The 23753-nt window shown below is 56.1% G+C and overlaps 1 protein-coding gene across 14 annotated transcripts; it reads right to left on the bottom strand.

Annotated features, from left to right (window-relative positions):
• Positions 1–682: 682 nt before the first annotated feature.
• Positions 683–23626, bottom strand: PEAR1 (platelet endothelial aggregation receptor 1). Of its 14 annotated transcripts, none has more exons than XM_017852568.1 (23): positions 23464–23626; positions 13878–15015; positions 13178–13348; positions 12351–12455; positions 11786–11886; positions 10834–10926; positions 10349–10592; positions 9503–9623; positions 9175–9311; positions 8790–9098; positions 8189–8570; positions 7302–7478; positions 7109–7211; positions 6837–6983; positions 6494–6619; positions 4720–4848; positions 4475–4603; positions 4115–4327; positions 3814–3902; positions 3575–3707; positions 3338–3406; positions 2998–3246; positions 683–2457 (listed from the first exon to the last, which is right to left on the bottom strand). In XM_017852568.1, exons 3-23 carry the CDS (start codon positions 13276–13278, stop codon positions 2306–2308), a joined length of 3309 nt encoding a protein of 1102 aa, XP_017708057.1. In that variant the 5' UTR covers positions 13279–13348; positions 13878–15015; positions 23464–23626; the 3' UTR covers positions 683–2305. The 14 variants fall into 14 exon arrangements, with proteins under 14 accessions (XP_017708057.1, XP_017708061.1, XP_017708060.1 ...); XM_017852572.1 differs by having other exon boundaries at positions 13178–13358; positions 14842–15015; XM_017852571.1 differs by having other exon boundaries at positions 14842–15015.
• Positions 23627–23753: the final 127 nt, after the last annotated feature.

Below are 23753 nucleotides of genomic sequence, written 5' to 3'. Positions count from 1 at the left end.
TGCTCTGTCACCAAGGCTGGAGTCCAATGGCATGATCATAGCTCACTATAGCCTTCTACTCCTGAACTTAAGTGAACCTCCCACCTCAGCCTCCCAAGTAGCTATGACTACAGGCATGTGCCACCACGCCACATTAAAGACTCAGCATAATTCTTAAGGGCCTGAGCATTTTTGGAATGGTAAATAAGCATGGGCTTCAACTTAAAGTTACCAGCTGTATTAGCCCCTAACACCTGTCCTTTGAAGCTCTGAAGCCAGACATTGACTTCTTTCTAGCTATGAAAGTCCTAGATGGCATCCTCCTCTAATACAGGCTGTTTTGTCTACATTGAGAATCTGTTGTTTAGAGGAGCCACCTTCATCAATTGTCTTAGCTAGATCTTCTGGATAACTTACTGCAGCTTCTACATCAGCATGGGCTGTTTCACCTTGCACTTTTATGTTATGGAGATGGCTTCTTAAACTTCTTTCATTAAACTTCACGAACCAACTTCTGCTGGCTTCTAACTTTTCTGTAGCTTCATCACCTCTCTCAGCCTTCATAAAACTGAAGAGAGTTAGGGTCTTGCTATAGATTAGGCTTTGGCTTTTAAGGAAAGTGTGTCTCAGGGAATAGAGAGGCCCTAAGAGAGGTGGGGGAACGGCTGGTCGATGGAGCAGTCAGGACACACACAACGTTTGTTGATGAAGTTTGCCATGTTATATGGGTGCGGTTCATGGCACCCCAAAACAATTACAATAATATATCAAAGATCACTGATCACAGATCACTATAACACATATAATAACAATGAAAATGCTTGAAATATTGCAAGAATTACCAAAATGCAATGCAGAGACCCAAAGCGAGCACATGCTGTTGGAAAAATGGTGCCAATAGATTTGCTTAAAGCAGTGTTGACATAAATCTTCAATTTCTTTACTTCACTTTTCTTAACCTATTGCTGTCACCTATATGTCCCCAAACCTTCAATTTCTTTAACAATTCCGCTCCCTGTAAAGTGCAATAAATCGAGGCATGCCTGTACTCTCTCCTGTAATCCTGTCTCCAGCTTCTTCACCCGCCCTCAGCCCCAGCCCCTCTGCCCCCCTGCCCCTGGCACCTTCCCACCTCTGAGCTCTGTGTTGTTACCCTATGGAAATGCCACCGTTTAGGGAAGTCTCCAACTTATTCAGTCTATAACTGTCAGAGCACACAGGTGGCTCATCTATCTTAGCAGTTACTGCATGTCACTGGTACTTTAATTCAGTCAGCCACTCAGCCTTTGGGGAGCATTTATTGAGTGCCTACTCTGCACCAAGGGAGAGCTAATATTGAGCACAGGATTCTTGCCTTCAGGGAGCTTACAGTCTAGTGGGGGAGGCAGAGATTAATCAAATAATCACATAAAGAAAGAACACATTAAAGAAGTGCCTGGCACCCTATAGGCCTTCTGCAGGTACCTGGTGAGTGAACACAGCTGCAATCAGGGCTGTGAAACACGTACGGAGGGTGGGTGCTTCCTTGAGGAGGAGGTGTAAAGGAAGAGTAAGGGTGAACAGGTGAGTGGGGGAGGAAGGGCACTCCAAGTGTGCAAGTCCCTGTGCTAGAAAGAAGTGTGGCCTACTGGAGGACCTAGAGGCCTGTGTGACTGGCGTGCAGTGACAGGAACACAGTTTAAGGTGAGGCTGGAGAGACAGATGGGCCAGGCAAGCAGGGACTTTAAGGCCTTCAAAAGTTTTGATACTGGCAGAAGAGCCAAGGGGCACCTATGAAGGCTTTCAGGTAGGGAGTAACTAACCAGCCTGTATTTTGAAATTTTGAGCCGTGCATTGGAAGGTTCACTGAATGAATGGAGGGAGGCCAGTTAGGAGGCTATTGCTAGAGTTAATTGGGTTGGGTCCGTCTCCCTACTAAATGGTAAGCGTCCTAGGACAGAACCTGTGCCAGGTACCCTTCTAAAATCACAGAAACACACACACGCACAGAGCCCAGCCCGAGCGTGCACAGAAAAGATACCCCACACACGTCTGAAATCAGTTACCCAGCAACTTCCAACCCACCAGTTTATATACACAGGGCCCTGGGGGCCTTGGGAGCAGTGGGTTGGGAAAGGGAGCCAGGCATCCTGCTGATCAGTGTTTCCCATGGTGGAACCCGGGAACGAGGCTCCCATCTCTCCATTCACTTGCTCCGTTAAGTGTTCTTCATGTTCACGGCCTGCCGGTCCACTCCCTGCTCCTGGCAGGGGTACACTAGGCTCTGTCCCCAGCCTTGGGCAGCAACAGCCAGGTCTGCTGGCCTCTGCCACACCATCCTGGCTCCTCAACGGTCCTGACGACGAAGTGGAGGTGATGGGGGATGCCGTACTGGAGGCAAGTCATAATGTCCACGGATGTGGCTGTTCTTGGGTGAGTCATAGTGGCCAGGGGGTAGGCCCGGAGGCAGAGGGGGCTGGGAGCCCACAGGGTCTCGGTCTGGAAACAAAAAGGACAGGATGAGAGGGAGTGGCTCCTCCCACCACTCTCCCCACTCCGACCACTCCCACCTCACTCCTCTCCTCTTCAACCTCTTCAAGGCAAAGAGAAGGGCCTGGATACATACACCAATTTACCATCAGCTGGCCGTGCGGCTCCGAGCAAAACACTCTTAGTTCCTCAGCTGCCAGGGGAGAAAGCCACCTCAGCCTGCCCACCTCCCATAATATGAGGAGACTTTATCACCTGCCTGGCTCCCTACTTTTCTGGGTACCAGCTCCACCACTCTGATGCTATACAACCCCACTTCAATCCCGAGTCCGGCGAGGTAGGTTCACCAAACTGTTCTCCAGATGAGGACACAGGCTCTGAGAGGCCACGTCGCCTCCCCATCATGCCTGATTTGACCCCGAAGCTGACCCCAAAGGCCTCACTCTTGGTGCCACATTATGCCTTCTCCTCTCCCTCTGTTCCTTCTCTGTTTCTGCCTCCCTTGTCCCAGTTCTCTGCTGCTCCTGCCAGTGGAGAGGGAGGGCTCACCATGGATCAGGGGGCTGGGCTGCTCATAGGTGCCACTGTCTCTCTGTGGCTGGGGCTGCCGCCGCCTCTGGCTGTCCCAGAACTGAGGAGGCTGCCTGGGGGGAGATCCTGAGGGAGGGCCTTTCATCTCCATGTAGCTGCTCTCCCGGGGGCCCCCTGGCAGGCTGGGCAGGTCCCGGATGGTGGCATAGGGGTTCTCACTGCTAAGGGAAGCCACGCTGGCCCCGAGCTCCTCTTCAGAGATGAGCCCTAAGGATAGAGGAAAGAAGTCAGGCTCCACAGAGGCACTGGTTCCTTAGCCCCAGCTCAGCCACCTCCCTCGTTGCCCCCGTGCCCATACCTTTATTATAGAATGGGCCTGGGCCATTGTTGTAGCTATAGCTGTAGCTTCGGTCCAGGCGGCTGCTCCCTGAGAAGGAGGAGGCAACCGGTTATCAATCCTATGTCCCCTCCCCAGGCTCGCGCTTCCTCTAGAACTGGGGCCCAGAGCCCCCGCCTCCAGACACACACACTCAGATGCGGCATCTGGGCTGCACACGTCCACCCGCACCAGAGGCCCTGGCCTCTCGGCACCTACCCCTGTCCAGAGGCCCTGGAGGGGGCTCCCGGCGGTGCTTCCAGTCAGCAGGCAGGGTGGTGTGGTTATCATGCCCGTGGGCCCCACCTGACCGCTCAGGGGCCTGCAGGCTGGCAAAGAGTGGGCCTGGAACCTAAGGGGGCAGTGCAGGAGGGAGAGCAAGAGGCAAGGACAGGGCTTTCCAGAGAATCAGGTCTGCACGCTTCCCTCCACAGTGCACCCTCTCCCCCGGCACTGACCTTGTTAGGGGGTGGGGGGTTCGGGGAGCACTGTGACAGGGTGTGGTAGCTGGGGTTGGAGTAGTAGTGACTGTAGCTCGGAGGGACATCTGCATGACAGACACAAGCACAGGGTGAGCTCAGCGACGGGCAGGAGTCCAAGAGAGCTGTTCTGTCCCTGGAGATCAGTACTTTGGCCCTCCCTGACCTCCCTTCCTCCCTCCTCCCCACTCCTCATCTTCCCTTTGGGTCACGCCCAGCATCCACTCTTGTGCCTATGAGCCAGCCACTCATCTGTGCCCCAGGCCCCGTGCCAACTCACCTGGCATGACATACTCGGAGCCATCCAGTCGCCCACTGCTGTAAGCCACAGCCAGGTGGTGGTGCTCCTTGCCTTTTTGCCAGTGCCGATAGCCAATGAACAGTGCCACTAGGGCTACCACAAGGGACCCCAGCACTGCAATGCCAATCACTGCACCCAGAGAGTTATACGCTACTGGAGTGGTAGGCATCACAGTAAAGGGCTCCTGGATTCCTGTGTGGGATGGGACGGTCACTCAGAATGGCATCTTGGCTCTGCTGCATGGGAGAGGTGCCCAGGAGGGAAGTAGGGACAGTATGAGGGGCCTAGGTCCCAGTTCCCTGGAGACAATGTGTGGGAAGGAGGGGGCAAAAAACTCACCAATCCTGCAAGGTGCACCACTGTGCCCTGGGGGACAAACACAGGCCCCAGTCTCTGGGTGGCACTTTTCTCCAGGACCACACTGGCATGGCTGGGAGCAGTTAGCACCGAATGTCCCCAGAGGGCAGCCTGGGGAGACAGCCAAGGAGGCAGGCAGGCATCAGAGGGGACATGAAACTCTAGTCTCCTTTTTGGGTAAGGGGTAAGTTGGAGGCAGGGGCCTGGAGTTCCCCTTCTGTTGGTACCTTCTAAGCAGCGGTGTCCAGTCCAGCCTAGGGGGCAGATACAGCTCCCGTCCTGGGGATGGCAGGTCCCACCATGGTGACATTGGCAGGTCTGGGCACAGTTTTCTCCCCAGTGTCCTGGAGGGCATGCTACGGGAGACAAGGGGCCTGTCTGGGTGGGGTGGGTACAGCTCCTCCTGGATGAACTCTCAGCCCCCAGCACCACTGAAGCCTTTAGCTCAGCTTTGGTCTCCCTGGGGACACCAAAGCTTTGAACAGTATCTGCAACCAATGACTCACAAATGATTATTTCCAGCCCCATCTCTCCCCAAACTCCAAACCCACATGTCCAACTACTTAACATCTGCACTTCAAAATAATGTATTCAGTGCCACACAACCAAAGGCTTCCAAGCTACCCCAGATGGATTTTTGTTTTGTTTTTAACATAAGACAGAAGTAAACATATATCCTGTTTAAGGCATTATTTTTGTGTGTCTGACACTAACAATAATCTAATAGTAGTTGTAACCAGATTCTGTGGAAAAACTCTTCACCAAGATGACTTCCTTCTTTACCCTGCCTGCTGGTAAGCTGACATTCAACCTTCTTCATAACAGCCTGTTTCCTCTTTCCAAACTCGTTTTACTTGGCTTTTTTGGGCTAATCTTTTCGATGATCGTAATATATTTTTGTGGGGGAAAGGCTCACAAAATAAATACATGTATTTATTAATATATAAATAAAAATAAACTGAAAAGTGCAAAAGAAAAAAAGGGCTGGGTGCAGTGGCTCACACCTGTAATCCCAGCACTTTGGGAGGCCAAGATCACCTGAGGCGGGTGGATCACCTGAGGTAAGGAGTTGGAGACCAGCCTGGCCAACGTGATGAAACCCTGGGGGTCTCTACTAAACATACAAAAATTAGCCTGCTGTGGTGGTGCTTGCCTGTAATCCCAGCTACTGGGGAGGCTGGGGCAAAAGAATTAACTAAACCAGAGGCAGAGGTTGCAGGGAGCCGAGATCATGCCACTGCACTATAGCCTGGGCAACAGAATGAGACTCTGTCTTAAAAAGAAAAGTTTATAGATTAAACAAAACTTGCTTAAATGTGCACTTGCAATGTCTATAGAATATGCAGATAGAGGGCAAGTATCTGGACAAAATATCAGTAGACTTTTGCTTTATGTTTTCTGCAGTTTTATTAAAATATTCATAAAAATTGAGAAGATGATTTGAAATTCCATTTTTAAAATAAAAGTACCTAAAAGCTAGAAGAATCAGTTTTTGTTGCCATTATTTGACATGTAACTTTACTGTAGAAAACATGGTCATTCAAGTAAGATCTGAAAGAATCAGCTCTATACAGTAAGAGGCCAACGCATCTGTTAGCAAAATTTTGNGAAGGGGAGGGGAGGGGAGGCGAGGAAGAAAAAAGGAAGGAAGGAAAGAAAGAAAAAAGGAAGGAAGGAAGGAAGGAAGGAAAGAAAGAAAGAAGAAGGAAAGAAAAGAAAAGAAGTCCCAAGCTAAGCCTATGATTTCCCCTGCTCCCGTAAAAATACTGTTCTTCCCAGGCTTCCCAGGCAGAAAGGCAGGAATTTCTTTTCCCCTGACCCGTTCACTGCTGCATCCTTAGCATCTAGAACAGTACCCAGCATGTAGGTGGTGCCCAATAAATATTTGCTCGAGGTGGGCCCAGAGGATTTTATACCCAGGAGCTGGGGGACACAGACCTCCCGTCCTCAGCACCCCCTCTCAGCATGCACAGGTGCTCAGACACACAAGCTACCACATACGCTGGGAGCAGTCAGGGCCTGTCCAGCCAGCCAGGCAGTAGCAGGTCCCGTTCGAGGGGTGACAGAAGGAGTGGTTAGCGCACTTGCAGGGCACACAGCGTTTGCCATAGCGGCCAGGCTGACAGGCTGGGGGAAAGGGGTACATGGTGACTGGGGGCAGAGGCCAATCCTCAATCAACCCTTACCCCACCGTCTCCCTCCCTCCTTCCCACTGCAGTAACTAGTCTGAAGACGAGTCAGAGAACCAGACCAGGGGTAAGGTTGCAGGTGGGGAGTGCACTGGCATCTGACGCTACACTGACCCCTGCTGGTGGCAGGTGGAGGGGGCAGTAAGGAGCCTCACATCTCTGGCAGGAGGGGCCTCGGAATCCGGGTGCACACACACAGTTGCCATTCTCAGGGAGGCAGGTGCCCCCATTCTTGCAGGTGCAGGTGTTGCTACAGTTGACTCCCCATAAGCCCTCAGGGCAAGACAGGTGGCAGCGCGTGCCTGCGGGAGACAGCAGTCGGGTGTGCCTGGCTGGGCCCCCTTCAGTTCCAGGGGGCTCTTCTGGACACATTTCCTATGGATGCATCCCCCTATCCACAGTAGGCCTGGGGCCCCAGAATACTCACCCATCCAGCCAGCCTGGCACTGACAGCGTCCATGAACAGGGTCACAGCCATCAGAGTGGTCACAGTCACAGCGACTGGCACAGCCTTCTCCAAACTGCCCCTTCTTGGAGAAGGAGTGGAGAGTAAGTAGGCCAGTCAGCTAGGGGACGCCATGCCCTCCCTCCCCCAGGCAGACAGGCTGTCCAGCACTCACCGGACAAGGCAGCTGGCAGTGGGCCCCATGCCACCCAGGGGTGCAGGTACAAGCTCCAGTTTGGGGGCTGCAGACTGCCTCATGGGCACACTGGCAGCTGGCATTGCAACCGAAGCCCCAGGTTCCAGGTGGGCAGGGCACAGAGCAGTTACCACGCTGCCAACCTGGAGGAGGGGCCTGGTAGGTAGGTGTGGGGACTCAGCTCCCCTCCTGAGCAAGCACACAGTGGAAGTTGGCTGGGCCAGATTCTATGCTATGAGCTGGGGCGGGTGGGGGGTGTTCATGGCACTATACAGGAGAAAAGCTTATGAACTATTTGATGCTGAGCAGAAGGCTAACTGCCTTCCAGTGAGGTACCACCCCATTCTGGGTCTGGGGTGCCTTCTGCAAGATAAAGGGGATGGCAGTAATCCAAATGTTTACAAGAGCTCCATCAGGTAACTAAATGACTTATACAGAGGATGTGCCAGACAATAGGGAGTAGTGGGGACTGCAGATGGGAGACTTGTTAATAGAGAGGTAGCCAAACAAAACACAACTGTATCAAAATCCAGCCTAAAGGTTGCCAATGTGTCACTCTGGCAGGTATGAGGCCCTTCCCAGGGTGGTAATTGTATTTCTGTATGATTGAGCGTGAGGGATGTTCACCAGTGAGGTGTCTTTTGGCCTCGGCCTTTAAGGACAGGTAGGATCTTTGTGCTTGAAGAAAAGCAAAGTGGATTTTCCAGGAAGCAAGTAGCCTGGATACTTTCCCTGTGTCCAGGTGCTGCCCCTCCACCCTTACCCTGCAGCTGCTCCCCTGCCCTTGGCCTACCCATCCTCCTGGATCTCCCTTCTTCCCTTGGCCATCACTCAAGTCTTCTCTCTGGGAAACTCCGTCCTATTACCTTCCTTGCAGACGCACTCGCCGTCGATGGGTGAGCAGGCGATGGCATTTTCACATGAGCAGCGTGCGGAACAGTTGACACCATAGGTGTCGGGAGGACAAAGACTAGCACAGTGAGGGCCCTGAAAGAGGGTGAGCGGGTGAGAGGGGCGGCCCATTCCTTGGCCTCTCCACCTGCCTCGCTTCCTTGCAGCGAGGCGCGCCTCACCGTGTAGCCCGGCGCGCACTGACAGAGGCCGCTGGTAGCCTGGCAGACGCCACCGTGCAGGCAAAGACAGTGTTCCTGGCACCCCGGCCCGTGCGTGTCCTGCGGGCAGCTCTCGTTGCAGTGAAGGCCCGCCCAGCCCGGCAGGCAGGAGCACTCCCCGTTCATCGGGTGGCAGCTGGGGGCAGAGGCGGGGCGGGGCGCGGTCTGAGCTGGGCCAGGGCAGGCCAGCTTCCTTCCTCGACCCCTCCGCGTGGTGGGTGGGATTCGCACAACGCTGGGGTAAGGGGGCCACTAGAGAGGCTCCGTGCTATTCTGAAAACGGGGTTGGGACAAGTAGCGGTACCCCAGGCCCCTCCCGGCCCCCGAGGCCCCTCCCTTTCCCCTTCTGTGACACCTGTCCCGCCTGGATATGGCCCTGGCGCTGTGGTGACTTCGGCCCCGAAGACCTCCCCATTGGCCTCTTGATCCTTTGACTTGTCCCGCGGCCCACCTGAGGCTGTGCTCCGGGTGGCAGGTGCAGGGGGCCTGGCAGCTGAGACCGTAGAAGCCGTCGGGGCAGAGGCGCTCGGTGCAGCGGTCTCCAGTGAAGCCGTGTTCGCACAGACATGCGCCATTGGCCGGGAAGCAACGGGCATCCGGAGCGCAGTCGCACGTCTCAGCACAGTCCTGCCCAAAGCGGCCCACCGGGCACTCCTCCCGGCACCTGGGCACCTAGCTGAGTGAGCGTGGCGCCGCCCCACCTCCTCCCTCCCGCCTCCCGCCCTCCCCACACCACTCACCGATCCCCAGTGTAACCCGGAGCGCAGCGGCACTGCCCAGTGAATCGGTCACAGAGGCCTCCGTTGTGGCAGCGACATTCCTGGGAGCAGTTGGGTCCATGAAAGCCCTCTGGGCAGGGCAGGGAGCAGATGGTGCCCTGTGGGGATGAGAAGGTCAACAGGGCCCCGGGCACCCAGCCTCCTCCCCAAGGCCACAGGACCCCTTGACACCCCCATAACCACAGAGCTCACCCCCTTCATTCACACCCTCCTTGGAGGCCTGCTTAGCACCATCCACAGAATTCTCCCCAGACCCACACCCCATGCCCATAGGCCCCACCCTCCGTACCATCCATCCAGGAGGGCAGCTGCAGGAGCCCTGTGGGGCTTGGAAGACGCCTCCATTTTGGCAAGGATGGGTACTGGGGCAGAAGAAGCCAGAAGTGCCCTGGGAACAGGACACGTCACAGCTGCAGGACAGAGCGGGTGGAGTCAATGTGCAAACAAGCAATAACTGCTTCCCCTCTTGCCTCCAAGGACTGCCCCCACAACCCCCACCTCAGGACTTAGTGATTCACACTTGCTCTTCCCTGCTGGGGACTGTCGAGTCAGAAAGCAAAGGTTTCCAGGACTGGAAATGGCAGGGACACCCAGCAGGTGGGGGTGAGCAAAGAGCCACGGGTGGCATGTCTGCCTTTTGGGCGCCCCCACCTCCTCACCTTGGCTGGGCTTGTTCTCTCTTGGGGAACATCTGTGCTACTATAATAGGCTCAGGTCCATGAGCGCCTCCACAAAGCTTGATCCTGATTTCCACCTAGTTCTACCTTCTTCCTCCTAGGACTCCCCAGCTCCCCCTGTACCCTGCCTTGCAACAGGGTTCTCTGGGTCCTTGTCCCAGCCTCACTTTACAGCATGTCTTCACACACGTGCTACCTCATGTTATCTTCACTGCCACCCTTCCATGTAAACAATACTATTCCCATTTTACAGACAGGAAACAAGCCCACGAAGAGTCAATGATTTGCTCAAGGTCACTCCACTAGTGAGGTGGCACAGGATCCGCTGGGACCAGGATCTTGGCCTCCACACCATCCCCACACTTGGGGCCTTTTCTGAGTTGCCTCATTTCCCCACATAGGTCTGTGTTGCCTTGTGTCTGTGACTTCGTTAAAGTGTCATTCCCCCCATTACACACCTGGGCCCAGTTCTCTCTGCAGGGCAGAAGCAGGCTCCGGTCTGGGGATCGCAGCGTGCCCCGTGGCACTGGCAGCGGAACTGGCAGGCAGGGCCATAGTAGCCAGGGGTACAGGGCTGAAGACAGTTTGGGGGCTGCAGACCCAAAGGGCAAGAACATTCCCCACTCTTGGGATCACACGAGCTGTTGTTGCCGCAGCTGCAGGGCCTGTCACACTGTGGCCCCCACATTCCTGGGGCACATTCTGTGGGATAAGGAGGCAGGAAGGGTCACCGGGGGTCTAGTCCATCCGCAGCCTCCCCATCTCTGTCTCCCAGCCCTCACATGCCCGCCCTGTCTTCCACATCTCCAGAAAAGCAATGGAGCTCTGGCGGGTAATAGCCCTGGGGTCCTAAGCCCCTGTACCCTGGTAGGGAGGGTGTACCTGAGGGTCCTGTGGCCCTGAAGGCACAAGAGGCCACTCCCTGGGGTCAGTAGCCACTCACCACTGGAACAGTCATCGCCCCGCCAGCCTGGCACACATTGGCACTGATTGGGTGCCACACAACGGCCATGGACACACTCCTGGGCACAGAGCGCTGGGACAGAGATGGGTGTGGTGAGATGTGTCCACCCCTGTCCCTACCCAGCTTTTATCCTGCAAAGCCTAACCCCACCTTCTTCCAAAATCAGGGACCTGAGGTTCTCAAAGCCCCAGTTTTGCCTCTAAGATCAAGACTGAGGGGCAGCAACTCAGGGGGAGAACTTAGCAAGATGCCAGCATTCTGGGTTCCCGGTTCCTTTTTGTGAAATTGTCTGAGCACCTTGTTGGGAAAATGCTTCGGGGGGAGAATCTCAGAGGGGGTCTGGACATGGACACTGTCCAGAGAGAGGGCGGGTGAGGGCCGGGGTTCTCTGGAAAGCAGTGTTTGCAGAGGCTAGTGATGGGCAGTGGCTGAGGGAAGTGGGAGGAAGAGGAAGACAGGCTCCAGTCATTAGAGTGCTGGGAGCGGGGTGTAGTGGGCAGGAGAGACTAGATAGTGACAAGTCAGAGACCAATAGCAACAGAGAGTCAGGGACAGGAAGAGACAGAGGCAGACCCAGACACCAAGTCGACAGAGACACAGAGACAGCCCAGAGACAGCCCAAAGACAGAACGAGAGCTCTAGGGCAGAGAGCAATGCAGAGACACTGTTGAGGGACATGGAGAGATGGGGTGGGAGACACATGGGGCCAGCTGGAGAGAAGGGTGTGAAGTGGCGATGGAGAGGGAAGTGCTGATCCACATCCTGGGGACAAGGCCAGGGAGAGGAGAGGAGGGGGAACCCAAAAGGGCAGAGGAGTAACCCCATTCTAGCGGGGGCCGGGAGGGACTCAGAAGGTTAAGTCCTAAGGCTAAGGCTAAGCTCCTGCCATCCCATTGCCCCACCCCACTCCCTAACCCAACCCTGGACTCACGGACACAGAACCCCCTGCTCTCGTAGAAGCCATGGCAGCATTGCAGGCGCTGGCGGTGGTCTGTCTTCACCACCTGACGGTACACGGTCCGGTATACAACCCTGCGGAGGCCAGGAAGGCAGCCCTCAGCCCCCTCTGCTGTCCGCACTCACCACAGTGTGGCCAGGGTAGGGGCACCACTTAACACTCTGGGCTGAGGGCGCATAGAAAGGGCATTCCCTGTTTGAGGTTGCAGTGCACTACGATCTCGCCACCGCACTCCAGCCTGGGTGACACAGTGAGACCTTGTCTATTAAAAAAAGAAAGAAAGAGCATTCCCTTCTTGCCCCCACCCCAGCCCCACAGGCATATACTGTAACATGCATGTGTACCCTAAACACACACACATGCATTCACATATACATCCCATACACACGCACCCGACACAGACCATGCAGAATGAGTCCCTAGAAGCCAGGAGTTTCCTCTGAGTTTCTGAGAAGCAAACAGGTACAGAGAGCCAGGGGCCAGGCTGAGGCAGAGACTCAGGCAGCCCATCCACCCATGGAGGATGAGGAGCACTCACGTGGGCTGGGGGCAAGTATGGGGGCCCTCCCAGGGCCGCTCGCAGGGCTCTGAGGGGAGCAGGCTGAAGGGGCGGGAGTGGGACTCCTTGGTAGTGGTAGTGAAGCTGCAAGACAGGGAACAGGGTCAGGACCGAGGGCAGGAGGAGGCCTGAGCGGCCGCAATGGGAAAACGGCCATGAGGGCTTGGCCACAGTGGGGAATCCACAGCCCAACGCTGGGGCTGGCTCCCCAAGCCTAGGATGGGACCCCCATTCTGTCTCACCTCTCAAATCTGGAGGGTGTCTCCCAGAACTGGAAAGTTCCTGGGATACCCTCCATCAGAGCCCCCTTCCCACTCTATTGGACCAGAGCCTTCCATTTTTCTCTCCCTGCCCTCCCCTCACTGTATGGAAAGGGTAAGAGAGAACTGACTCTTGGGTCCAGTTGGCAGAGATGGGCTGAAGCATTTCCGGCTATATTTTGCCCTGGGTCTTTTCTCCCCGCCCTGTTTCCTTTGCTCCTCCTGGGCCAGCCCCTCTGCTTGCTCCACAATGAATGACTCCCACTCTGTGCTCTGTTCCAAAGTTGGCCTCCCACAGGAACTAAGGGACAGGGACAGAGAAAGGATGGCTCAGAGACTGAGACAAGGTCAGAAATGGGGCTGGAGTCAAAGGCAACCCATACAGAGGAGTAGAGAGAGCAGAAACAGAGAAAAAGGCAGGAGGGGAGAGACTGGAGGGAAGGAAGGAGGTTAAAGGAGGACCAGGAAGAGAACTCCCGTAGGGACAATAAGGACAATCGGGAGCTAGGGCTTCGTGCCCTCAAGGTGCAGCAGGGGCCCTCTCACCTTTCCCAGAAGCTGCAGGTATTGGGATCACTGGGGTTGAGAGTTCCAGCCAGCCTCAGGCCCACGGCCAGGAGAAGGAGGGGACACAGAGGCGGTGACATTGCAGAGGCCTGCAGCAGGGTCGGCACAGAGCGGGCAGGGCCACTGCAGCCAGCAACCTGGAGGACCTGTCTGCAGAGACCTGAGCCGTGGGCATGCAGAAGAGACCAGGCTGCGGCCCCGCGTCCTCTGGCCCCTTGCTCTGGGCTCTAGCTCCCCCACACCTCACTCCTGAGCTGCAGTCACTTCCACGCCTCCGGTCTTTGCTCATAGTTTACTTAGACACACTCACGTCTCATTCTTCACCCAGAGTTCTCATCTTTCAAGGTCTAGTTCAGGTGCCACCCCTTCCCTCCTCCACTTCCTGATCCTCATTGGCAGACAACCCCACTCATTCCTTCTGGGGGTCCCAGTACCATTCACCCCCACCCCGCTGTTGCAGTGCCTGCTCCCTGACCATGACCTCCAGAGGCAGGGGCCCAGTGCCTTTCATCTCTGAATCCCCAGTCCCCAGCCCAGGCCCTACCCAGGGCACTTTGATATTTGTACCAAGGTGTGAGACTGGAACCAGTGAGGGGAAGTGATGAAGGACGCAGCCTTGGGCTCAGTCAGAGGAAGAACTTTTCAACAGTCAGAGTGGCTCAGGAATGAAATAGGCTACCTCAGGTGGTGAGTTCCAGGTCACTGGATATATGCAGGCGGAAGCCAAAACCAGCCTGATGAAATGCTGTCAGGGGTTTCCTGCTCTATGAGGTGGAGTGGGGCTGGGTCCAGGTGACCTCCCAACCAGTGGTGTGCTGGAGCCAGCTCATACGGGCCCAGAGAGGCAATTGTATGCATCTCTTCCTAGCAACATGTTCAATGATGTCACATGAGTAGCTTGAAGTCAGGCATGGGGGATTATTGACACTAGACAAACTAGCAAACACTAAAACCCAAGGCCAGTCTCCCTCCTGGAGTCAGCTGTGACACCTCAGCCAGCACACCACAACACCCAGCTCTAGGTGTTATCACCTGACAAGGTCACCAACCTGGTCTTACATTTAAGGAAAAGCTCCTGCCTCCCTCAGACCACCCTGTCAGCCATTTGGAAATGGGGTCCTCTCCATCCCCACCGCCCCTGGCTCCCAGGACTTCAGACGACTCTGCTGCCTCAGCTCCTGAGCTCGGGAGAGGCTGAGCTCCCACAGTGCCCATCCCCGAAGCCGGCTTCAGGTTCTGCGCTCCGTGTTCCCAAAACTTGCTCTGGCTCCCTGCTCTATGCCTCCCCGAGGCGCCCACATCTGCTTATAATTTTTCTGAGATGAGAGAAAGGTCGCGGTTGCTGGCCCCTTACCCCCCTGAGTATCTCTGGAATGTTGCTGCCTGGCCCCACCTCACACCCCACACCCACACACTCCCAGGGTCCCCACAGCCGCTCTCAGCCCCAAGGAGGGTGGCCCCTCCTCCCCCCCAGGTCTAGGCTCCTAACTTAACCCTATCTCAACTGCCGTGTTCCTCCTTCACCTTTAACCCTCCAGCAGCCAAATCTCCAGCCTTTCATCCAGGATGCTGGCCCACCTCCCCTCCCAGTGCCAGCGTCTACCCACCCCTCCAGTGCAGCCCAGCCGCATGCCCCATCACACCTCCCACAGGGCGAATCTCAGCCTCTAGCCTCTTCTGTGCTTCCTCCCATCCATCCTCAGTAGCCAAGTAACTCACCAGGTAGGGCCTGCCCACAGCTCAGCCCTGGGTCCTGGGGCCTGGGGCTTGAGGGCCAGGGAATGTCCTGGGGGATCCCAGCATTCAGGATATGAAGCCTGAAAACAGGAAACAGAGCCTGGCTAGGAAGAGGGACATCAGGGAGCGTGACGGGGGTGGCTCCGTCCTCCCACCATCCTGAACGCAGTGGGTAGCATACGGGAGGGCCATGACCAGAAGCCTCTTTCTGGCAGCTTGTCTCCAGAACTGACACTGTGGCCCCCTCTGAAGGCGAGAGGCCACAGTCAGGAGCGCCCTAGAGACACTCCTCAGAGTCTGTCCCAGCACTCCACCCCCACATCACTCAGACACATCCCCACTCCCAGACAGAGTCATTCCTTCTCCTAATGTCCCCAAACCATCCCCTTCCAGCCTGTCCTGCTCCAGTCATCTTCCCAGGCCCAATACCCACTCCAGGGCTCGCTCTGCCTGGCCCCAGCTAACCTTCTCCCCACCTCTCCCTCAGTGTGGTTGGCAGCCAGGGCCATGGGCAGGACCCCGAGTCCTCCACACACCTCTGCCTCATTTCTCAGTCTCCACACTCCCCTCTTCCTGGACCCTCAGCTCTGGCCCTGGTGTGGGGCCCCTGTGCTCCAACTGCAGCTCAGTCTGTCTGAAGCCAGGCTCATCACCCTTGTCCCTGGGTGAGCCTCATCTCCTGAGACGCACAGGGATTCTCCAGCCATCCCCCTGCCCAGGCGTGGTGGCATGGACAAAATCTGTTGCAGGAAGGACCCGAGTTAAGGCCCAGGGAGGAAGTGCCGTATAGGTTGAGCTGTTGTTGGGCCTAGAAAAGGTCCTTCCTCCCATTCCCGTCAGCCCCCACCCACCCAGGTCCTGTCCCTGTCACCTCCTCTCAGCCAACTTCTAGAGAACACGGTTCACCTGGGTGGCTTTGAGATGGACTGAAGGACAGAGGAGCATGAGGAGGGGCTGACTCTAATCCCCACCCACTTCTGGCTGGCTGGGAGGTTAGCTGGCTGGAGGGGTGGGTAGGTTCTGTTTTCCCAAAGGTCCTCAGGGTAGGGCCGGAGTGCGGAGGAGGCATCAGCTGGTCAGCCCAGGGGCTGGAAGCCAGAGTGGGGTCAGGGGAGATCAGTGGGTGGCCCAGGGAGGGGACAGATGGGGTGGGGGTCCTGAAAGGAAGAGGAAGGGTTTGGCTTGACCATCCTCTGCCTCTGAGAAGGGAACACAAGCCAGACCAGGAGCCCAGAACCCCAGCCTGGCCTCCAGGCTTGTTCCCATCTAAGCCTTTGTCCCTAAGGGGCAGGGCACCTGAGCTTGGCCCATGCTCCCCCAACCCCTCCCAGCCACAGCAACGCTGGGCCCCAAGAGATTGCACACACCCCTCAAGGGGGTGAAATCAGACCACTCCTGGGCCCCTGCCCTGCCCTGGGGGTCCACATTGCATTCACTGAGGGGACCCTGGAGCACCCCGCTGCAGGCTTGCTTCTTCGTCATGCAGAGGCCCCCTCCTGTTCCCCTACTCAACCTTCACCTTCCAAGCCTCTGGTTTGAGGGACTCAAACACCTTCCCTCCCAAGAATCATAATGTGACCCCATGTATCGTTCACTGAGCTGAGACAGGCAGGGTGTTGAGAGATTTACACGGATCATCACATTTAAAGTTCACATTAACCCCCTGTGGTAGGTGTTATGGCCCACTTCAGAGATGAGGAAGCAGGCACAGAGAGAGTAAGAAACCTGACCAGGACCACACAACCAGGAGTGTCAGAGCTGGGATCCAAATCCAGGCTGCTGGCAGAGGACTCCCCATGATTCCATTCTTTCCCGAGCCCAGATGGGAAGCCCAGGGGCTCTGTATCTTCTTTTTCAAAGCCTCTCTTATGGGGGTGGGGGAGCTGGCAGGGGTTGGACAGGAGAAGGGGATGGGGTGGGGCTGCCACAAGAACATGATCAGAAGCGTGGGAACTGAGATGTGTTTACAGTCAAGAATGAGCTGACACTTCTCTCTCCTCCACCTCAAGATGTAAATCGGCTGGGCTCCTGGCCAGGCCCTGAGATCCCAGTCCCGCCTGCACAGCCCAGCATCCCTGCCCTCTCAGCCTCTGAGCCCACACAGAAGACCGGATCACCCTCCCTGGGCTTCCCCAAACTCCAGCTCAGCTGGTTCCCTCTGGTGGGGAGCACCCCTATCCTCACTGTGCCCCAGCCCCTCCTAGGATGAAGGAATTGAGAGTGGGCTTTGGGGGAGCAGGGGTAGGGGGTGATTAGAGTTCCTGGTGGACAGGAGGATCCATTTCTATAGAAAGCAGAGAGTAAGAGCAATGGAAGTGAGACAGCAGAAGGGACTTCCCCACGGGCTCCCTTCCAGCTTCTCTGGGAAATCATGTAGCAAAGGATAACCCCTCAGCTCTGCACCCCCAACCCCTGCCCAAGTTCAAGCCTGGGTGTGAATCCCAGCCTGCAGTTCCCTCACCTATAAAATGGGGATGAGATTAGCACTTCCTTTGTAGGGCCGCTGGGCAGACTAAATGAGTTGGTCTAGATAAAGCGGTAAGAGCCAGTATCTAATATGCTCAGTTAATGTTAACTGTCTCCATGATAGCGTCCTCAGTCCCACTCCTCCTCCTGCACCCAATGTGGCCCCCATCCGCCCTCCCCTTGGCGCCTTTGGGTATTAATTCCAGGAAAAACGTTCTTGTGTTTTCTGAAGAACCCCAGGATGATCCGGGAATGGGAATGGGGCCGCAAATGCTGACAGAGAGAAAGGAAGTGGGGCGGGAGGGGCCAGGCTCCCCGAGAACCTGATCCCCCAAAACGATGGGCTGCCCGCCAGGTGCATCTTCAAGCCAGACGCAGTTGACAAGGCAGAATGCCTGAATTCTGCTTCCCCTGGACCTGGGCCTGAGCACCAACCCTAGTTCCTTGCTCTGTCCGACTGCCCCCTCCTCTCTTCTCCATCTCCCTCTTTCTCTGTCTCACCACTTCCCACCCGGGAGTACAAAGCTTCTAGTCCTATCTCTGTTACTTACAAGCTGTGTAACCTGAGTTATAATATATCACTTGAGTCCTCTGATCCTCCATCTCCTCATCTGTAAAATGGGAGACTATCACTCCCCACCATCTCTCAGGGTCCTGCAAACGTTGGAACTGCTGGTTCCAGTGACCATTCTGGAACAGAACCTCAGACCTCAGACTAGAGCCTGCTCCGTGGATGTGTGTTGATGCAAAAACAGAATCCTCCAAGCTCCAGGGTTTCTGCCTCTTCCTTTTTGACTTTTGTCTTGTTCTCCATCAGAAACTCTGCTGTCTACCTTTCCCCACCTGCTTCCTTCGTCAGCTTCTTGGTCTCTGTCTTCCTGCCTCTCTTCTTCCCTTTCTATACTAAGGCTGTCATGTACAGTTGCACGGTGTATGTACTGCACAACAGCATCCACTTTCAAGGGCTTTCCACTTTCAGAGTGGAAGCTGAACTCCAGCTACGATCCACTCACTAAAGCCATGCGTCTTAGCTTGGTACTAAGGTTGTCTTGCCCTGTATCTCTCTTGTCTTTCTGTCTGTCTCCCTGTCTTTGTGTCTGTTTCTCTGTGGTCTTTTCTAACCTATCTTTGCCATGGAGACAGAATCACTTAGTCTTTCCCACCCAGCAGTGAGATCCCAGTCCAAAGACTTCTCCCCTCCCTCCCCACACAGGGAGCTCCCGCAGCAGCTTGCTGCACTCCACCGGCTACCCAGTACACCCATGTACACACTTGCACACTGAAGCACAGAACGCTGCCTATATCCAGCCTGGCCAGGCCCTCGGCACGCCAGGCATGTCTGCCGGATGGAGAAACAGGAAGCCTGCGTGTGCGACCAGAGTGCGCCAGAGGCTGGGCGGGAAAGGGGCAGGGGTGAGGGGCTGGACTTGTGTTCTCTGTGACTCAGGAAACAGAAGCTAGAGGGTCCTAGGTCCGACCTGTTTACTAATCAGGAAATGGGACAGCTGCAGGGACCCTGATTCACACATCTATCGCACACCTCCTGGAGGCTGTCACCAGTGCCCGTCCCAACCCTCGCCGCCACCCTGGAAGGTGCTGGTAATTGTCATCCCCATTTTGTAGGCAGCACAGTGGAGGGTCTCAGGTAAAATGCCTTGCCAAGGGCTGTCTGGCTGCCAGAGGCAAGAGCAGGATTCCAATCTGCTTCAAAGGACAAAGCTGTGTGGGGAGGTAACCCCTGGGGTGACATAGGCTAGGGAGCAGGTGACATAGGCTAGGGAGCAGCACCCCCTCAGGCCCACCCTGCTCATCGCCACCCCAAGATTACATTCAGAAAGTACTCTGGCCACTGCCCCTCTCTCCCACTCTCTGTGGCTCCCTACACCCCAATAAAGAACACCCAGGGGGCCAGTCCCTACCAGGGGGTCCAGCTTCATTGCCTCTACCCCTGCGCTCCCATCACACTGGACAGCCGCTGACCCCACATGCCTCTCACCATACCGCCACCGTGGCTCAGGCCACCCCTGAAATGCCCAGTTCTACACAGCCTCAAGGCCAGCCTCTTCCAAGAAGCCCCTCAGTGGCTCTGGCCTCACGCACTCCTCCCTACTCTCCAGGCCTTCCTGCAGGCTCTCAGCACAGTCACCACAGACCCTCATGGCTTCAAGGAGGCTGGGGTTGCTCTTCTCCCCTGAATGCCCTGAGGCCGGCTCCCAGCTGGACATGCATCTGTCCCTGGAGGGTCCACGCCTCCCCAAACCTCAACCAAAATCCTGGCACCAGTGTACCTCCTCTGGAGGCAAGTGGAACTCACCCAGGCCAATCCAGGGGTTCACAGCCCCCGAAATACTCCAAGTCTGCTGGACTGATTAGGCTGATGGATACCCCTTCTGTGACTGCTGGTTTGTGAGTCTGTTTTCCCCACCAGGCTGGACTCTCTCAAATCTTACTCCTCTCCAAGGCTCTGTGAGCGGGCCTGGGTGCCCCCTGGGTGTTTCCTCGCAGCTCCCATCCTATGAGTCATTATGTTTTTATTAAAGTTAGTCTGCCTCACTGAACTGGAGCTCCCTGGGGACAGGGTATTTCTCTGCTTTCCTCACCACTATAACCCCAGCACTGGCCAGCACCTACACCCAGGATGCCTGGCACCCAACAGGCAATAACTAAACATTTGTGTGGAGTGGATGGACTGATACACCCTGAAATCTTTCTGACTCCAGTACGCCTTGACTTTCCCGGGAATGGGAGAGAGGGAGAGATGTTCAGCGGCTGTGGCGTCTCCCCATACTCCAGACAGTAGAGCTGGGCCCTTGTCCCGGGGCCCTCAAGACACAGTGAGGTGCGTGTTTGATGAGATGATGGAAAGTGGAATGCAGAAAGAACTTTTCAACGTTACAAAGCAAAAGGCGGCTCCAGACTTGCCCTCCTGACCTCCGGCAGGAATTCCTCAGGGCCGGCCTCCAAGTTCCTATGGAATGAGTGCACAGTAGCGCCAGGCCCTGAGTCACCTGGAGGTGGAGGGGCATGCCCACACCGCATGAGCCCTCATCCTGTGCCTCCCCTTCCAGGGCCAACACCCGCTCACTGTCCACTGCACACATCTCCTGCTACACAGAGGGACTGGGCCCCAGGAGCCACTTCATGGGGGTAGGACGGAGGGCAAAAGCAGGAGGGCATGAGCACCCACCAGCAGTGAGCAGGCCATGCCCCAGGGCCCACCCACATGCTGTTTCTCTCAGGACTCCCGTCTTGCCGCACATGGGTGCTGTAATACTAATTACCGTGCCTCGTTAAATGTGTACTGTGGCTAGATCCTGTCTTTTAGTTCTCCCAGCAATCCTATAAAGTAAGCGCTATTATGCCTCCCATTTTATGAAGAAATATCCCAGAAAGGTTCAGTGATTTGTCCTAGGCCACACAGGCAACTGAAGCCAGAGCAGGGATTTGGGCCAGGTCTATCTCATTCCAAAGCCTGTGCTGCTTTCTTTTTGTTTTGTTTTGTTTTGTTTTGAGACAGAGTTTCACTGTGTGCCCAGGCTGGAATGCAGTGGCATGATCATGGCTCACTGCAGCCTCAACCTCCTGGGCTCAAGCGATCCTCCCACCTCAGACTTCTGAGTAGTTGGGCCCACAGGCGGGCACCACCACGCCCAGCTAATTAAAAAAAAAAAAATTGTACGGATGCAGTCTCATTGTGTTGAACAGGCCGGTCTTGAACTCCTGGCCTCCAGAGATCCTCATGCCTTGGCCTCCCAAAGTGCTGGGATTACTGGCGTGAGCCACCTCACCTGGTGTTTCCAGTGTGCTGCTTTCTTTTTCTTTTTTTCTGAGACGGAGTCTCGCTTTGTCGCCCAGGTTGGAGTGCAGTGGTGTGATCTCGGCTCACTGCAAGCTCCGCCTCCCGGGTTCACGCCATTCTCCTGCCTCAGCCTCTGGAGCAGCTGGGACTACAGGCACCGGCCACCACGCCTGCTAATTTTTTTTTTTTTTTTTTTGTATTTTTAGTGGAGACAGGGTTTCACCGTGTCAGCCAGAAGTCTCGATCTCCTGACCTCATGATCCGCCCATCTCAGCCTCCCAAAGTGCTGGGATTACAGGCATGAGCCACCGCACCCGGCCTCCAGTGTGCTGCTTTCTAACCTCATAGTTTCTCTTTGGTCTTCTGACTTTCTCCTCCTCTCCCTCAGTCTCCGCCTCCTTTTTGTTCTATCCCTAGGTCTCTGCTCTATTTTTCCAGGCCTGCTTTTCTCCCTCCGGGCATTTTGTTGTAATGAGTCTATGCCTCTGCTGTGTCTCTGCATCTGTCAGCCTCTGTTTCCATATTTATATCTCTATCTCTGTCTTTGTGTTTCTCTCTCTCCTTTCCTGTCTTCTCTGCCCCGTCCTTCTGGTTTCTCCCCTGTAGGTTAGGTGACAGGAGCCAACATCCTCCCCAGAGCTAGGATGGCACCCCAGGGTCCCCCATGAGTCCTGGGAGGCCTCTTTCTCAAGGCTCCCAAGGCTCCTCAGAGGAGAGGCTTGGGGAGCACCGTGGTGGAGGCTCCACCTGGCCTCAGTCTCCTCCCCAGCAGTGTGTGTCAGGTGGGGGGAGGCACACAGCAGCCCCATGACCTTCTATCTCTCTCCAGGTTTCCGACTGGTGGATGGGGCTGCCTGGAGCATGAGTTTCCTCTTCTGGGAGAGTCTGATAGGAGATGTTGAGGGGGGACAGAGGGTGAAGGAACAGATGCCAACTCTCAGCTTTACCCTCCAGTGGAGACAGAGGAAGGCAGAGAAGTGAGTCTGGCCAACTCAGCTCCTAGAGATGGCAGCCCCAGCTGCAGTGGGGAACATGGTGGGTGGACCTTCAGAGGCCTCAAGAGTGGGAGAGGCCACACAGCAGGGAGGAGACACAGGAGACAGGAGGGCTGCGCCCACACCCTGGCTTATGACTGGCTCACCAGCACACACAACAGGCCCTATACCATGAGCTGGGTTTGAGTGGGGTTCAGAGATGAGCTCCCTGGTCTCTAACCATCCCCCTAGTACAAGGCCAGCTTAGGCCAGGGTTGAGAGCTGACACCCGGCCTAATCCTGCCCGAGCTGAGGCCTGGCTGAGCCTGGGAACCTCAGGCTAGTACAAGCTGTTCCTGTCCCAGGGGACTAGGGTCACAGCCCAGCCCCAGGAGAGGCCACTCATAACAGGCCAGAACAGGGGAGTGGAGAGCAGCTACTGGAGGCTGGAGACGGGAGCAGGGGTGAAGGGTGGCCTTGATGGGGCCTGGGCTCCTGGACCCCCCACACACCCACCTGGCTCTTAGCACAACCTCAGATTATCAGCCTGCCAAGTTTTCTGAGGATCCAGATGCCCAAGACCTCAAACCGAACCCCCAGTCCTCATAACTGGCAAAGATGTAAGAGCCAGGAACCTGCAAACTTGGGTCCTTCTACATCCTCCGTCAAACATTTCTCCCCGGTGGGCAGAGAGATGACACTGATCATCTGTTTATCTATTGTTATTCAAAGCAGGAGACACGTTTTTGCTCACTTAAGCCTCACAACCCATATTATTCTCCTTTAGAAACGAGAAACTGAGGCACAGAGGTCAGGTCTCTTGACCAAGACCCCACAGACAGCAGCAGAGTGGAGGGTGGCACTTAGGCAGTCTTGGCTCCAGTGTCGATGCTCTTGTGGCTACACTTCCCTTAAAAGCCAAGGACAGCACCCAGTGCCGGCCAAGGACAGCACCCAGTCTTCTCTTCCCAGCCCTGGGAGGGGGCAGGGAGCCAGGCTGCCCCGACTCCCAAAGTCCGGGGACCAGGGGCTCAGGGAACAACCTCGCTAGCATTTCATCTCACTTACATGTTCATTACGGAAGGGAACCCCCAATCCATCCTCTCTGGCCCTCTCCACTGCCCCCTTCCCCTCCTTATCAGTCCCTCTTTTCTATACTCCTGGGTCTGGGGCCTCAGACTCTAATCGAGGAGGGGGACCTCGGGGCCACACGCTCTTTCCCTGGGGCAGGGTGGTCTCCGGGCCCCACCACTCAGGCCTCCCCTGCCGGGGAGCGCGCAGTCACTCACCTGCCTGGGGACCCCGTCTCTCCTGTGGCCTCGGGTGGGAACTGCTGGGGTCTGCGAGGAGGAGGACTGGACAACCGAGGACGGGGCGAGGGTCCCCGCTTCGAGCCCCAGCCTGACTGCGGGAGCGGCGGGGAGACGGGACGTTGCTGATCGCAGGGCCGGGAGGGGCGCGGAGGGGCGGGGGGCAGGAAGGGGGTGGGAACTCGGGCCCTCGCCAAGGCAGGAAGTTTTGACAAGGAAACAGGAGCCGGGGGAGGGGAGATCCAGGCGCCCGGGAGGGAAAACTGTGT

Source organism: Rhinopithecus bieti, unplaced genomic scaffold (assembly GCF_001698545.2).
Source record: "Rhinopithecus bieti isolate Rb0 unplaced genomic scaffold, ASM169854v2 scaffold_33937, whole genome shotgun sequence".
In the NCBI taxonomy this organism is placed as follows: domain Eukaryota; kingdom Metazoa; phylum Chordata; class Mammalia; order Primates; family Cercopithecidae; genus Rhinopithecus; species Rhinopithecus bieti.
Note: the sequence above shows the minus strand (reverse complement) of the source record. Positions and strands in the feature narration are given on the sequence as shown.